Raw genomic sequence first — 14,772 nt, forward strand, 5'->3', positions numbered from 1 at the left:
TTTGTAGTAGAAGTTTAAAAACTTTTCTGTGCATTAAAGACTTTTTTCCATCACTGGAGATAATTCAGGTCTGAATTCATAGTTCATTTGGAGCAATTAAGAATAATAGTTTATAAGTGTTTGATTATTTTTTTAACTATAAACTGTACTCATTTCCTCAAAACAGAATATATATATTTTTATGTGTTTTAATCCTTTTAGCTCCATTCACCTCCATTGATTGAGGTCTGACTCGCGGGCTCCCTCTAGCGGTCTGCAGGTATTTTCTGGTATAATGGAGGAGACAGGCAGTGGGCAGTCTCTCCATAAAGCTGCTCTGTTAGAACCTCCGGTCTTCCACAGCTAAAGGAACAGGATGAGCTGATCTACAGAAGGTATGGAGAAGTTCCGCTCTTCACACTGTTCTACATTTACTCCTAGATACACAGAAACACATCAAAACACACCAACATCAGAAGCAGCAGCAGCAGCTTCATCCAGGAGCAGCAGCTGATCATCTTCTCCTAGTTCCTCTGATCTACAGTCTCCTATTTACACTTTAGGACTCTAATATTATAGATATGTTCATATAAACACACACACACAGAGTTTCTACCCGAGTTTAAATAGAAGTGAAGGGGGATTGAGGGTCATTCTGTATTTAAACAGCTTTAATATAAAATCTCATCATAATTCTACTGCAATAGACTGTGTACTAGAGGTCGTGACGTGTTTCCGCCTGGGCTGGTTTACTTCCTGGTTATTAGGGTTATTAGCGGGTATTGGTCGTTGACAGTCACGTGTGTTCACTACCCGTAGCTTTACCGGAGCCCCGCCATGTTTAAGGTATAGTTACTGTGAGCAAAGGAAGGTAATAGGTCCTCCAGAGGAGCTGAATCAGGATACCAGTGTCTCTTTTTTCGAAACTGATAAGTACAACCTGATTACAGAAAGCAAAAATGTTATTTCTGCTGCATCAAGCATCGTAACTTTACCTGATTTTTTACAGATATTATTTTATCTACAACACAAATGTTTAACCCGGGCTAAACCCATAGACATTTTTACACTTCAGCTGAAGAACCAAAACACAAACACAGTCTGACTGTTCTAACAGTTCTAATATTTAGCTGCTGTAATCGAAGAAACTATTGAATTTGCTGACCCGTGTGAATGGGTCTGAACAAATACCTTTTCTATTACATACTAAAATACAACCCCCTGCCTGTGTGTTTATTATATTTAATTTAAAGAACAGGTTTAAACCCAGTGTCTGTCATTGTATCCTTGTTAACACAGAAAATTCACAGTGGAATTTAAGGGGGAAAAAAGTTGATTTTGTTACTTATATAGTAAAATAATATTTATACTTTTTACAGTGTAAATAACTTTAAATAATTGTCAGCAGTTAAATTGCCTGCTTTTGTTGCACTACACATTTTTTTCTTTTCTCTTCCAGAAATGATGAGAAGATGATCCCAGTCTTCTGCCTCTAGTGTTGACTTTCCTATCCGGCTGAAGTTTGTCAGCAAACAACTATCAAGATATTTTTTGAACCTGCCAAAAAAATGTTAAGCATAACACATACAGAAGAATCTCCAGACCTGATCTCAATGAATCCAAGTCCAACCGAAGTAAAAATTCACCACTGTTCAGACTGTGGAAGGAGTTTTACTCTACAGAGTGATTTCAAAAGACACCAGCTCATTCACACAGGAGAGAAACCGTATACGTGTTCAGACTGCGGGGCAAGTTTTACTACACAGATTTACCTCAACATACACCAGCGAATTCATGCTGACGAGAAACCATATAAGTGTTCAGACAGTGGGAAGAGTTTTACTGAAGAGAGTAATCTTGTAGGACATCAGCTTATTCACACCAATGAGAAATCATATCAGTGTTCAGACTGTGAGAAGTGTTTTAGCTCACAGAGTCATCTTCTAAAGCATTTGCGCATTCACACAGAAGAAAAGCCGCATCAGTGCTCAGACTGTGAGAAACGTTTTACTACACAGAGTGATCTGAAAAGACACCAGCGCATTCACACAGGAGAGAAACCGTATCACTGCTCAGACTGTGGGAAGAGTTTTATTACACAGAGTGAGCTTAACAGACACAAGCGCATTCACACAGGGGAGAAACCATATCACTGTTTAGACTGTGGGAAGAATTTTAATCAACCGGGTTCTCTCAAAAAACACATGCGCATTCACACTGGAGAGAAACCGTATCACTGTTCAGAGTGTGGAAAGAGTTTTGCTCAACAGAGTAATTTAAAAACACACCAGCTCACTCACTCTGGACAAAAAAAGCATCGCTGCTCAGAGTGTGGGGAGGATTTTTTGCGATGGAGTAAACTAAAACTACACCAGCGCAGTCATACAAATGAGAAACCGTACATCTGCTCAGAGTGTGGAATGAATTTTACTCGAGCGAGTCTTCTCCGGCTTCACCAGCGCATTCACACTGGGGAGAAACCGCATTACTGCTCAGAGTGTGGGAAAAATTTTACTCGATTGACTCTTCTCCGGCTACACCAGCGCATTCATACTGGGGAGAAACCGTATCACTGCTTAGTCTGTGGGCGGAGTTTTAGTCGACCAGATTATCTCAAGCTACACCAGTGCATTCACACTGGAGAGAAACCTTATCACTGCTCAGTCTGTGGGAAGAGTTTTACTCAAGCGAGTACCCTCAGAATACACAAAGGTGTTCACACAGGAGAAAAACCATATTACTGCTCAGAGTGTGGTAAGGGTTTTACTCAACTGAGTAAACTCCAAGATCACCAGCGTGTTCACACAGGAGAGAAACCGTTTTACTGCTCAGAGTGTGGCAAGGTTTTTAGTCGACTGAGTAAACTCCAGCTACACCAGCGAGTTCACATAGGGGAGAAACCGTATTATTGCTCAGCCTGTGGGAAGAATTTTGCTCAACTAAGTAACCTCAGAATACATCAGCGAGTTCACACAGAGGAGAAACCGCATCATTGCTCAGAGTGTGGTAAGAGTTTTAATCGAATGAGAAAACTCCAAGTACACCAGCGTGTTCACACAAGAAAGAAACCACATTCCTGCTCAAACTGTGGAAAGAACTTTAGGCATTTACGTTCGTTTAAGAGACACAAGTGTACTGCCACAGCAGTAGACAGTAACACTCCTTCAACCAGTTCAGGCCCCAACGAAGATGTTACAAGCAAGGAACTTGTTTATAGAGAAGAAGAAGAAAAAGTTTCTGAAGCATATAATATTCATAAAACAAAATACACTGTTGTGGAATGACCAAAAAATGTATAGTGAAGGGGCGACTGCAGACAACTCCAAACATTCTTATTCTTATTCTTAATTCTTTTACCAATGTATATTTATATTATGTTGAGGGTCACAGTGTGACAAGGTGATTGCTATGGTTTTGCATGTGTTTGCTTAGATGTTACTAAGTGGTGGCTGTGTTACCCTGTGCAGATTTACCTGTCATCTTGAGTTTATTTGTTATCATCTTTATGTTTAAAAGGTCCCAAAATGTTTGCATACCATATTTTCATATGGGGAATAAAAACTCAGCAAAATCTGTTGCTACATGGGTTGGTAGCTTTATGGTGAATATTTAACAACAAAAAAAAACAATTGTAATAATAGGAAGGATATTAATTGCTAAATAATATAGTTTCTCCGCCCGAGATTTCCCACCTTTCTTCTCAGGTCGGGTCAGACTCAAGAAAATGGTCTGGGACATGGGTGTCTGTTTTTTAATGCTATTTTAATTTCATATAAAGCTATGGCATGATAATCACAGTATAGCAAAGTAACAAATGAAAGTGTATTTAAAAAAAAAATTGACTCACAGCACTGTGCAGTGTATAGCCTTAATACATTTTTTTGTGTTTTTGCACTTAGACTATAAGCTCAATATAAAAAAGTTAGTTTGTTTAGAAAGTATTTTCTATTCTTAAACCATGTAAAAGTATATTAGATTAGAGGAAAGTCATTCAGACATCATTCTTGTAGCCTAATTCATCGACGTTTAGGCTGTGGATCATTGTTATTATTGTTCATGTTTTAATCTTTCGGAGATCGGTTCTTAATAAACATTTTCCATAAACAATGGGTCTATGCTTCTTCAGTGTTGTAATGTTAATTAACCTCATTCTGAACAGATTTTGCTCATTCAAACAGCCTGAAAATATTTTTATATTAAAGCTGTTTTAATGCTCTACTTAAAAAATGTTGGTTTTAAAACAGGGTTTGAGCTCATAATGACAGTATATGGGGCAGGACGGGTCAGGCTGGATATTTTGGGCCCTACCTAAGTTCCATACACCAAATAAGCTCTATGCAAAACATACTGCTGAAAAAATAAAATTTAAAAGCCTTGTGTGTTTTTAAATTTATTTTATTTTTTTATAATAAGTGATAATATACAGCTCTGGAAAAAATTAAGAGACCACGTCAGTTTCTGAATCAATATGGAAATATGAAGGTAAGCCTATTCTTTAGGTGTATTTCACAACAGATTTCTCAAAAACACTTCAGTTCAGCGTGATGTCAGTGCTGTTTTTAGAAACAATAGGGTTCCCTGTTTGTCACCGTGTATGAGTCATGTTAGTGCGTTGACGCATTCCTGAGTAATTAAGCTGTATAAAAAATGCATGATTTTTGACGCAATATGCGTCAGTGGGGTTCTAAGGGTTAAGCAAACGTGCAACATCAGAAGGAAGTTACACTTTAATAATGATAATTATGTTAATATTGGGTTTGTAAATATAACTAGAAATTAAAACAAATACATATCCTAATTATCTCTTATTAACATGCTGAATCCCGGCCTGAATAACCTGTCAGGACGTGTGTAGTACAGATACAGAGAGATCCTCCATACACATCAGACAAGTTTACTGTTGGTAATGGCGGCGGCTGTGTGCACCTGCGCTGCCCTCCTCCTGATCATACCTGGGTCAGGTAAGATTGATTTGACTTGTATGCAGTGTATGAGGATTTACTTAAACATTTTTGATGTTTAGTCATACACACTTATGGTGCTACATAGGCAGCACACAGCTAAAAAAAAAAAAAAAAAAAGGATAAAAATTGTGCTAAATGTAGTATTGCTCTTGGGAAAATGTGTTGGGAAAGTTGGGAAGATTTATATTGTAAAGTTGGAAAGATGTATTAGAAATGTAGGAAAGATTAGTTTGAATGTAGGAAAGATTAGTTTGAATGTTGGGAAGATGTATTCAAATATTTCAGAAGATTTGTTGGAAAAGTTGAGAAGATTTGTTGGAAAAGTAGGGAAGATTTGTTTGAATGTTGGGAAGATGTATTAAAATATTTCAGAAGATTTGTTGACACATTGGGATAATTTGTTGGAAAATTGTGAGAAAGTGTTTGAGAAGCATTGTGTAAAAAATAAAAATCTAAATCTCAAAAGATTAATATTGATTTAAAGGAAGCATTCAGAAGTGGATTTAGACAAGAGAATAGCACAGTTGGGGTAGAAGAATTTACGTGGTGACACTTTCTTGTAGGGCAGCATTCCTAAGGCTACAGGTATAAAGGTGTGTTCCATCAAGTTGATTAAAACATGTCAAATGAAACAGGTTTTTGTTGGCATCAATTTCATTTTTATTTATCTGTTGTTATTTATACACTTTATAATGAGGATGATATGGCATTTAACGCAGTGCAACCTCTGTTAAATGTTGTTCCTAATAATAATTTAAATAATTTAGTATATTTGTCTTTTTTCTGTAAATATCATTCAAATGGAACCATTAATTTTGCACCTTTGAACATTAGTTTTAGAGCACGTGAGCTATGCTACACTAGCATTCATTTCCCATTAAAGCTTCTGTGTCTTAAAGCTTCTAATATAAACTTAACATTGACTCTTTTAGTTAAATTTAAACATTTATTATTCAAATATTCGGTCTGCATTAATATTCTATCTGAGAACATGAAAATAAATGTATGTGGATATAAAGAAGAATGTGTTGATGACTATCGAATGTAATCGGTAATGTATTTGAGGTGATTTTTGTTTTAAAAGCAGACTCTAGGTTTACTGGCGCTGTTCGCACTCCACTGATGTTAACAGCAATAGAAGGAGAGGATGTTATCCTGAGTGACGGAAATGATGGGACTCCAAAACTAGCCAGCAATGTTGTGCTTTGGTTGTTCAACAAGGAAACGATAGCTCAGAAACGGAATGGCAGTACACTGTACCACAGATTCAATAAGTTAGACCTGGATGTGACCACTGGATCACTCACCATCCATAACATCTCAGTCAGGGATTCTGGACACTATCGGAGAATGGATTTTAATCCCTTTTATCAGGGAAGACAACAACTGAATGTGACTGGTAAGTTCTAAACCTTTATTCAGTAATACGGTGTCAGAGTTTCATGTCCCATGCTTAACCTCCAGAAGACCTGAACTGTTTCTCTTTCCTTTTTGGGCTAATTGGCACCTGATTAGTGTAAAAACAAAGAATTATCTTTTTACATGATGTAGTTTCTGAGAAAAATGATGTCCACATATGAAGACTTTTGTTTTATATTTTGATAGAACACAATGAAGTCGCAATTAGTAATGAAGTGCAAAACATTTATTTTGTGCCTCAACACAGCAGCATTTTTTGCCAAAGTGCAAAGCAAAAGTAGAAACAACAATTGTGCTCTTTGAGCATCACATGACTCATTTGAAGTGCTGCTTTAACTTCAACACGAAGACATAAAGTATTTATGTCATAAATACATAAATATTTACTGTATTTCATCGCTGTCCATTGAGAAACACTTATCTTCAAAACAGCAACTTTACAGGAGAGAGAAAAAACCTTGTAAACTTTTAAGTTTAATGGAAGGTTAATGAAAGTTAATTTAAAGAGAATTTTGAAGAGATTTTATTGGTCCGTTCATCAAGAAATGTTGGCACAGTGTAAGTGACTGTAAGTCTGTTCAAATTATGTAGTAAACCGAAAATCAACAAAAATAGAGATAAGTGTTTTTCATTGGACAGCAACGATTTACTGTTTATTTAGATCAAACCTGTAACATGTTAAACTCCTCTGCCACCACTAGGTGACAGTATAATGGCCTCATAAGAGGACACCAGGCCCTTGTAAAGCAAAAAAAAAATAGTGTTGTGTCTACTGTCTAGACAACCCAAAATATGATGTCCACACATGTGGACGCCAGGTCCTACGAGGTTAATCCCTGTTGAGGAAACTGACCCTTAATGTTTTTAAATTGAGTTAAGCTTACTGTCGTAAATATCATGTGCAATTATTATTCATGAATGCACTTTTTAGGTCGATCAGTCAATGGAACAGATCCAGGTATCGGAGGGACGATCACATTGTGTGCTGGTTTCAATAAAGTACCAAAATATTCCATCATCATTTGGGATTTCGTCTCAGAATCGACTCAGCGTATCGCTGAGTGTCTGCGTCTCCCTGGGAGGAGCAATATAAGATACAGTGGAGACACAAACCTGCGGCTAAATCTGAACCGAATAAACGCCTCACTCACCATCACCGACCTCAAGACCACAGATTCTGGAACTTATCTTAATACAGTACTGAACAAGGCTGTAACCAGAGACTTTCAGCTCAGAGTGTTGGGTGAGTTTTTCTTTGAATATTTTGTCTTTTTTTATATGTCCATAATATGACACTTTTGACAGTTAAGTTTTTATTAATACTATAATTTTACAAATTATGGTTATGATTCAGTTTGAACATGAGTTAAATTAGTTGGCACAATGTGTAATTATTTATTGACAAATACAGATCTGGAAAAATAAGAGACCACCTAAAAATGATGAGTTTCTTTGATTTTACAAAATTTAAAACCTCTGGAATACAATCAAGAGGAAGATGGATGATCACAAACCATCATACCAAAATAAACTGCTTGAATTCTTGCACCAGGAGTAAAGCAGCATAAAGTTTTCCAAAAGCAGTGTGTAAGACTGGTGGAGGAGAACATGATGCCAAGAAAAAAACTGTGATTAAAAACCAGGGTTATTCCACCAAATGATGATTTCTGAACTCTTAAAACTTTATGAATATGAACTTGTTTTCTTTGCATTATTTGAGGTCCAAAAGCTCTGGGGTTTTTTTTTGTTATTTTAGTCATTTCTCATTTTCTGTAAATAAATGCTCTAAATGAGAATATTATTATTTGGAATTTAGGAGAAATGTTGTCTGTAGTTTATAGAATAAGACAACAATGTTCATTTTACTCAAACATAAACCTATAAATAGCAAAATCAGAGAAACTGACTCAGAAACTGAAGTGCTCTCCTCATTGTTTCCAGAGCTGTATATGAATAGAGTTTAACATTCTAGTGCTCCTTTAACTGAGAATGAGAATTAGGCTTGTTTTTGTAGGTTTGAGTTTTTTTGTTTGTGATTGTGCTGTATCTTTGGTCATCAAGCTCCTGTTTCCAAACCACACATTAGAAAACTTGGAAAGTCTAGTGGCGTTTGTTGGGTGCAGTGCACAGTGAAGAATGGGGAAGGGGTGAACTTGTCGTGGTACAGAGGGAACAAAAGAATCTCCAACACCAGCAGTTCAGACATCAAAATCAACCTCACACTGCCTCTGAATATATCTGAATATATCAGCACTTACCGCTGTGTGGCCTCAAATCCAGCAGGAAATCTGACTGTACAGTTTAACAAAGATGCTCTCTGTACAGGTAAGCTTTTAACTTTTATTCACCATGTCCAATAAAAAGTCCAAAAGTGCAGCTATAGCAGTATTATGCAGTGAAGAGCTTTGGACATATGCCTCCTTTAGAACAAGTTACTTTCTCTAGTGTTGCTGGCACATAGTAGTAAATTCTAAGCTTGTTTTTAATACTAATTTTAAGGTATTAAAACTCATTTTCATAAATGCAGCCATAGGGCAATATTTTTTATAATATGCAGTTTACACAGCCTGGCCAAAAAAGGTCACTATCTGGATTTAAAATTAAGCAAATAGGTAAGAGCCTACCACTGGATAATAATTACTGCTTGACCTCAACTTGCTTAAAAGGTTGACCAGGGTACCCAAAGTTCTTGCATGCCACTGTGTTAATGTATTTGTATCTTGTATATATTTTCACTTAATGCCTAATATTTGTTTTTAACAGGTTCTTCTGTCACACACGTCTTCTGGCTGGTGATTGCAATTGTGATTCTTTTGTTTGTTGGGATTATTTTGTTTGGTAAATTCCTTAAAAAACAAAAATACTGTGTACTGTAAGTAAGCATCACAAACTAGTCCCTTTTATGTCTGTTTTTCTATTCCTGACTTTTCCAGTGCCAGATCTGTAATGGCATGAGCACCCCTGCAAACTCTAATATATTATTTCTAAAAAGAGTGGTCTGGTGGTAGGTTTGTTGCATGTAGTTACTCTGTACTTTTTTGACAGTATTTCATATATAAACTAAATGAACAAAACAATGTGGTAAACACACAGCAATTTATTTATCAACCTGCATTAAAAATACATTAAACTATAGAACAGCTTAAGATTTTTATTTTTAAATTAAGGCAAGAATAAAAGAGCGAGAGTAATATATACAGTAAAAATCAGAAAATTAACAGAAAAATGCAATATACTGCAGACACACTAGATGGCAGCATTAAAATAATCCAGATAGGCGTTCATTGAAGTCTTGCAGGACGCAGACAGACAGGGTTGTCAGATTCGCAGTTTTTTCCGTAACTGCCAATAAATAAAAAGTGGGTGTTGCCTGGGATGTTTCGTCAACACGGCGGGCAAACGTGTGGAAGTCCAGAATAAAATCAGTCTTCCTTGGATCACAACAATAAGAACCAGGAGAACATAATTATGGGAGGTAACCCATTACAAACACTAATAAATAAAAACGTTACCATATTTACTTTATTTTTGACGTTTATTATGCAGTTCAACACGAAAAGGCAAGGCCAATGTGAAGCTTTTATTTTTCTTTTCACAATTAGTTTTTTCATTTTAGATTGGATTGAGAAATACCCATGTGGTAATGAAAACGAAATGGCAAAAAGCCAAAAAGGGAGAGTAAGAGCAATCACAATGTAACCAGAAATCACAAGGATATGAAAAATAATGTTAAAGAGGAGAGAATAGAGTTCAGGAGGGGCAAGAACAGAAATGAGTAAGTAAAAGTCTTTGCTAATTATGTTACTATTAAATGTTCTTGACTTGGATATAAAACTGTTATAAAAGAAATAGTAAAACACTAATGTTACAATATTATTAATGACTTCAAATAAATAGCAATACTGATCATAAATCCCTTATGAACAAAATACTAAGTCGTACACTCAGTTTTGTCAATGAGACATATATTTTGGGCTAGTTTAAGTTTGTTTAATCTTCTGAAAGAGGTGTTTTAGACTGACTTTGGCTGGGGATTTTTTAAGCAAACACAGAATCAATCACATGGTTTAATATTTCTCATAAAACACAGCATCCAAATAAACAGAATAAACCTAATAATTTCCAGATGTATAGTCCTAACAGATCAGGGGTGGGTTTCCCGAAAACGATCAACCTTAGCGAATAAGGAACGAACTAACGAATGACGTGAGTAAAGAACGAGACAGTTCTGCGAGTGTTTCCCAAAGAGCTTCGCAACGTGAAAATTAAAGAAGGAGGTTAAAGAACGTCTTTATTGACTCCTCCCCCGAAACAGCGTGCTCAATCGATCCACAAATATCGATTTTGAATTCATCGATTCAAAAGGATGTACTTTGGCATTAATAAAATACTCCTAAAGATACATATGACTAAATAAATAAGTCATGTTTATATATAAATGTTTAATAAACATTAAACTTTTTTTACTTTTTTAAAACTATTTTTGTTAATATATATATTATATTAATAGATATTATACTAATATTATTAATAGTAATATTGATAATAATATTTATTTATTATTATTATAATTATTAATAATATAAAAATAATATAATAATACATATACGTATGTTCCGGTGTGTATATATATATATATATATATATACACACACACACACTCTGTAAAGCTCCAGCTCATCCTAAATCACCATCTCAGTTGGGTTTAGGTCAGGGGTCAGATTTTGAAGCCCATGCACCTTTTTGTTAACTAGATAATTCCATATGCGTCAATTAATTGTTTTCGTAGTTTTAATATTAATCGACAATGTAAAAAAACACATTAAATGAGACGTGTCAACTTTTGACTGGTATTTATATATTTGCGAGCTGACACACCCCAGAGTTTGCCCAGATGAACGGCCACAATGTTTGTTAGAAGCACCTAAATAAATAATAATATTAAATATTACCTGCACATTCACCGATACCCTTTACAATACGTGTAGGTGTGATTAAAGACACCGCAGGCGTCCCCTCCACCGGACCTACAGTACCAGGGATTTTCCCAATAGCATGGAAATGTATTGTGTTGTGCTGTAATTCCCTGGTTGGAAGTGTATATAAGTGTGTGTATGGCACAGTAACAGCCTGATTACAGAATCCACGGACTTGGTGACTTTGCAGCTTTGCTTAGACCGTGAGCATCATCTGCAGGAATCTGGATTTTAATAATTTATGGGTTTGATTGGTCAATTCCAGTATGCTCAGTTAGACTACAAGCCACAGACAAAGTTGGCTTTGGCTTTGTTAAATATAATATAATATAATATAATATAATATAATATAATATAATATAATATAATATAATATAATATAATATAATATAACTCATTCACTCACTTACTCACTCATCGTCAACCGCTTTATCCGTTAAGGGTCGCGGGGGGTGGCTGGAGTCTATACCAGCCGGCATCGGGCGGAAGGCAGTATACACTCTGGACAGGCCGCCAATCCATCGCAGGGCAGACAGACACACAGACACATCCACTCACACACTCACACCTAAAGTGCAATTTTTATCCGACATCCAATTAGCCTGAACTTTGGACTGTGGGAGGAAACCGGAGCACCAGCAGACACGGGAAATAATATAATATAATATAATATGATATGATATGATATGATATGATATGATATGATATGATATGATATGATATGATATAATATAATAATTAATTATTATAATAATAATTATACCTATAATATAATTGATTATAATTAATAATAACATAATATAATTGCTTCAACCAGGGAAATTATAATTTTTCTCCCTCAAAATTGGCGGTCCCTGGTGTTTAAGGTGCTGAACTGCAAGTAGAGATCCCCTAAAGAAGCTCTTAAGAATAACGAGTGGGTGAGGGCACTCGTTAATCTGCGAGCGACTTTACGTAGTACTTTAGTTACGCAATGGTTTGGGAAACACTCTTAATTAACGATCAATCTTAAGTACGAGTTAACGACGTTCTTAGCGTTACGAAGCTTTCGGGAAACCCACCCCAGGACAGTGCAGCAGTGTCTCCAGACAGAAGCTTAGACTGGACTGGGAGTAAATCTCCCATTCAGATGTGTTGAATATTCTGTTTGTAGGCGTGCTGTTTGCCATGCAAATCGGTTACTCTGATGAGTCAAATCTTTCCATACCTACATGAATCATGCTGTTTTTCAGTTAGTCTGCAATCCGCCAAGCCTGTTCACGCCCTCACAGTCCCGTCTTTGCTGTTTAAACTGCAGAACAACAAAAAAAAGTATTGACTCCGAAGTATAAATCAATAGGGATTTGGTCATAAGTTGCCAGGTCTGTGTAGAAGTCCCAATGGGGGGATTCTGACAATAGTTCTAATATCTGAAGTGACTTGTGTGAGATCATATAGAAGAGAAGTTGTTATATTTATGGTAAAACCAGCGGCAGTACTGACATACTCTTCTGTATCTTACTACATACGATAAATCATACATAATTTATAATCAGAGTAAAAACTGATTACAAATACCTATTATAAGATGATTACTTGCAAAATATTTAAGAAGTAGCCTGCATTTTTGTATTTTGTGAACTCTGTTAATCTGTGAGATTCTTGTCTCACTTCTACAGCAGCAATGAGTCAGATGCTGCATAATTTATTCAGTTTCCATTTATTGTCACCCGAAAACCCCAACATAGTTCTTAAACTTCCCCACCTAAAATGAACAACACATGGGTTTTAACTGGAACTTTCCAAACTTATCATACAAACAGTTTCAAACATTTCAACAAAGTGTAACATGTAAACAAAAAGCTTATGTTACTCACTGTCCAGCAACAATAAGCTTCTGGCAGAATTCTAGTTAGATTTTTGACCCTTTTGACACAGAACTGTTAAATCAATGTGTTTCTGAGCATGTTTCTGTCTATACATTCATAATTTAATTGGGTATATGTATACAATTTTTACCTGGTGTTAATTTTACAGAAACAAAACTAAAATAAAATGTGCATAAATGTGTTATTATTCAAAAGAAATCTTCTATTCAAACAATGAGATAAATGTATTTTCTGAAAGTAGGTAAAACAATAAAAACATCAGTAAACTTGCCTAAAACATAGTAGTAAAATATTATTTTTACTGTGAGCAGAGGTAGTGAGCTTTGTAAAAGGCTGCACCTCTAAACTAAAACAAACAAATACAAAATTATTGTAAGGCTATAATAAGCCCATACATAATGCACAACCTGGTGAATACTTGGATATTCATCAATATTTAATTAATTACTGACTGCAGTATTTTTGCTCCTCCCTTTTCTTTCACAAATCACTATTGTGATTCAGGTTCATGTATTTTTTAATGTAAAATATAAATAAGAAGCCCTTTATCCTACTGAGCAGTTGTTCGGTTAGAGCCCCCAACCACATGTAGTCTTCAAGTTGTTTTTAATAAAAAATAGTTTTATTAGTTTTTAATAACAGTTTTTTAATGAAAAATGTAAAAATCTTAAAAAATTAAATCAGTAAACACTATAAGAACAAATGATAATACAGAAATCCCTCTCACCACACAAATGGTACACTTTCTCTTTGTGCTGCTGTGCGCGCACACATGCACACAAACACTTTTCCTTCCACTTGCTTGGAGAGTGTGTACGTGATGCTGTAGAGCTCCCTGTATTATTATTCTTTTTCATAAATACATTTGATTGTTAAGTGTTTGTATATGTGTATGTGTAATTTTCATAGACAGGATCAAGGGCGTAGGAGCAGGCTTGATATTGGGGGGGACACATTTGCCAATATGAACCCAAGCCCACTCTATAGTTTCCTAGAACAACATTTGTGGTAATTACTTTTAATTAAAAGTAAATTATTATTATAAGGTGATTTTATGACCTAAACATGTTACTCCACATTACAGTTACTGTTGTTAGAAAAATTATGCAAGCAATGTCTGAGTTATCACCTAATATTTAAAATAATATAACAGATTATTATTATTGTTATTATTATTATTATTATTATTATTATTATTATTATTATTATTATTATTATTATTATTATGTATTGGCATGTCAATTCTGTTGTATATTTACATTTTCTCCTGCACTTTTATTTTTTTCTACTGAGAGCTCTTCTTAAGATGGTGTCCTTTTATGTAAAAGAATGTAACTTTACGTTTCATAGAGACTTTTATAAACGTCAGGATATGTGGTCTTACTGTGAAATACAAATGAACAGAAGTCACGTTACAGCAGTGTTTCTCAACCCAGTTCTTATATATTCTACTGCATATTAACACTGTTCTGCATATTCTAGAGCTTCCTCTGGTGGATATACATGATTAATTTAGGCTCCATAGGGGGCTAAAGGATTTTAACAGGTAAACTCAGTAAATGACTG

At 35.3% G+C, this 14,772-nt stretch overlaps 2 protein-coding genes across 3 annotated transcripts; both read left to right on the forward strand.

The window, feature by feature from the left end:
- Positions 1-243: 243 nt before the first annotated feature.
- LOC103027751 (gastrula zinc finger protein XlCGF57.1-like) lies at positions 244-3,929 on the forward strand. The gene is made up of 2 exons (XM_049471286.1): positions 244-374; positions 1,439-3,929. Exon 2 carries the CDS (start codon positions 1,548-1,550, stop codon positions 3,261-3,263), a length of 1,716 nt encoding a protein of 571 aa, XP_049327243.1. The 5' UTR covers positions 244-374; positions 1,439-1,547; the 3' UTR covers positions 3,264-3,929.
- A 932-nt stretch (positions 3,930-4,861) lies between these two features.
- Positions 4,862-9,500, forward strand: LOC111188247 (T-lymphocyte surface antigen Ly-9-like). Of its 2 annotated transcripts, none has more exons than XM_049471331.1 (4): positions 4,862-4,940; positions 7,294-7,605; positions 8,424-8,687; positions 9,126-9,500. In XM_049471331.1, exons 1-4 carry the CDS (start codon positions 4,886-4,888, stop codon positions 9,236-9,238), a joined length of 744 nt encoding a protein of 247 aa, XP_049327288.1. In that variant the 5' UTR covers positions 4,862-4,885; the 3' UTR covers positions 9,239-9,500. The 2 variants fall into 2 exon arrangements, with proteins under 2 accessions (XP_049327288.1, XP_049327287.1); XM_049471330.1 differs by lacking the exon at positions 4,862-4,940 and adding an exon at positions 6,081-6,342.
- The last annotated feature ends 5,272 nt before the right edge of the window (positions 9,501-14,772 follow it).

This window comes from Astyanax mexicanus, chromosome 23 (assembly GCF_023375975.1).
Source record: "Astyanax mexicanus isolate ESR-SI-001 chromosome 23, AstMex3_surface, whole genome shotgun sequence".
Classification (NCBI taxonomy): Eukaryota; Metazoa; Chordata; class Actinopteri; order Characiformes; family Acestrorhamphidae; genus Astyanax; species Astyanax mexicanus.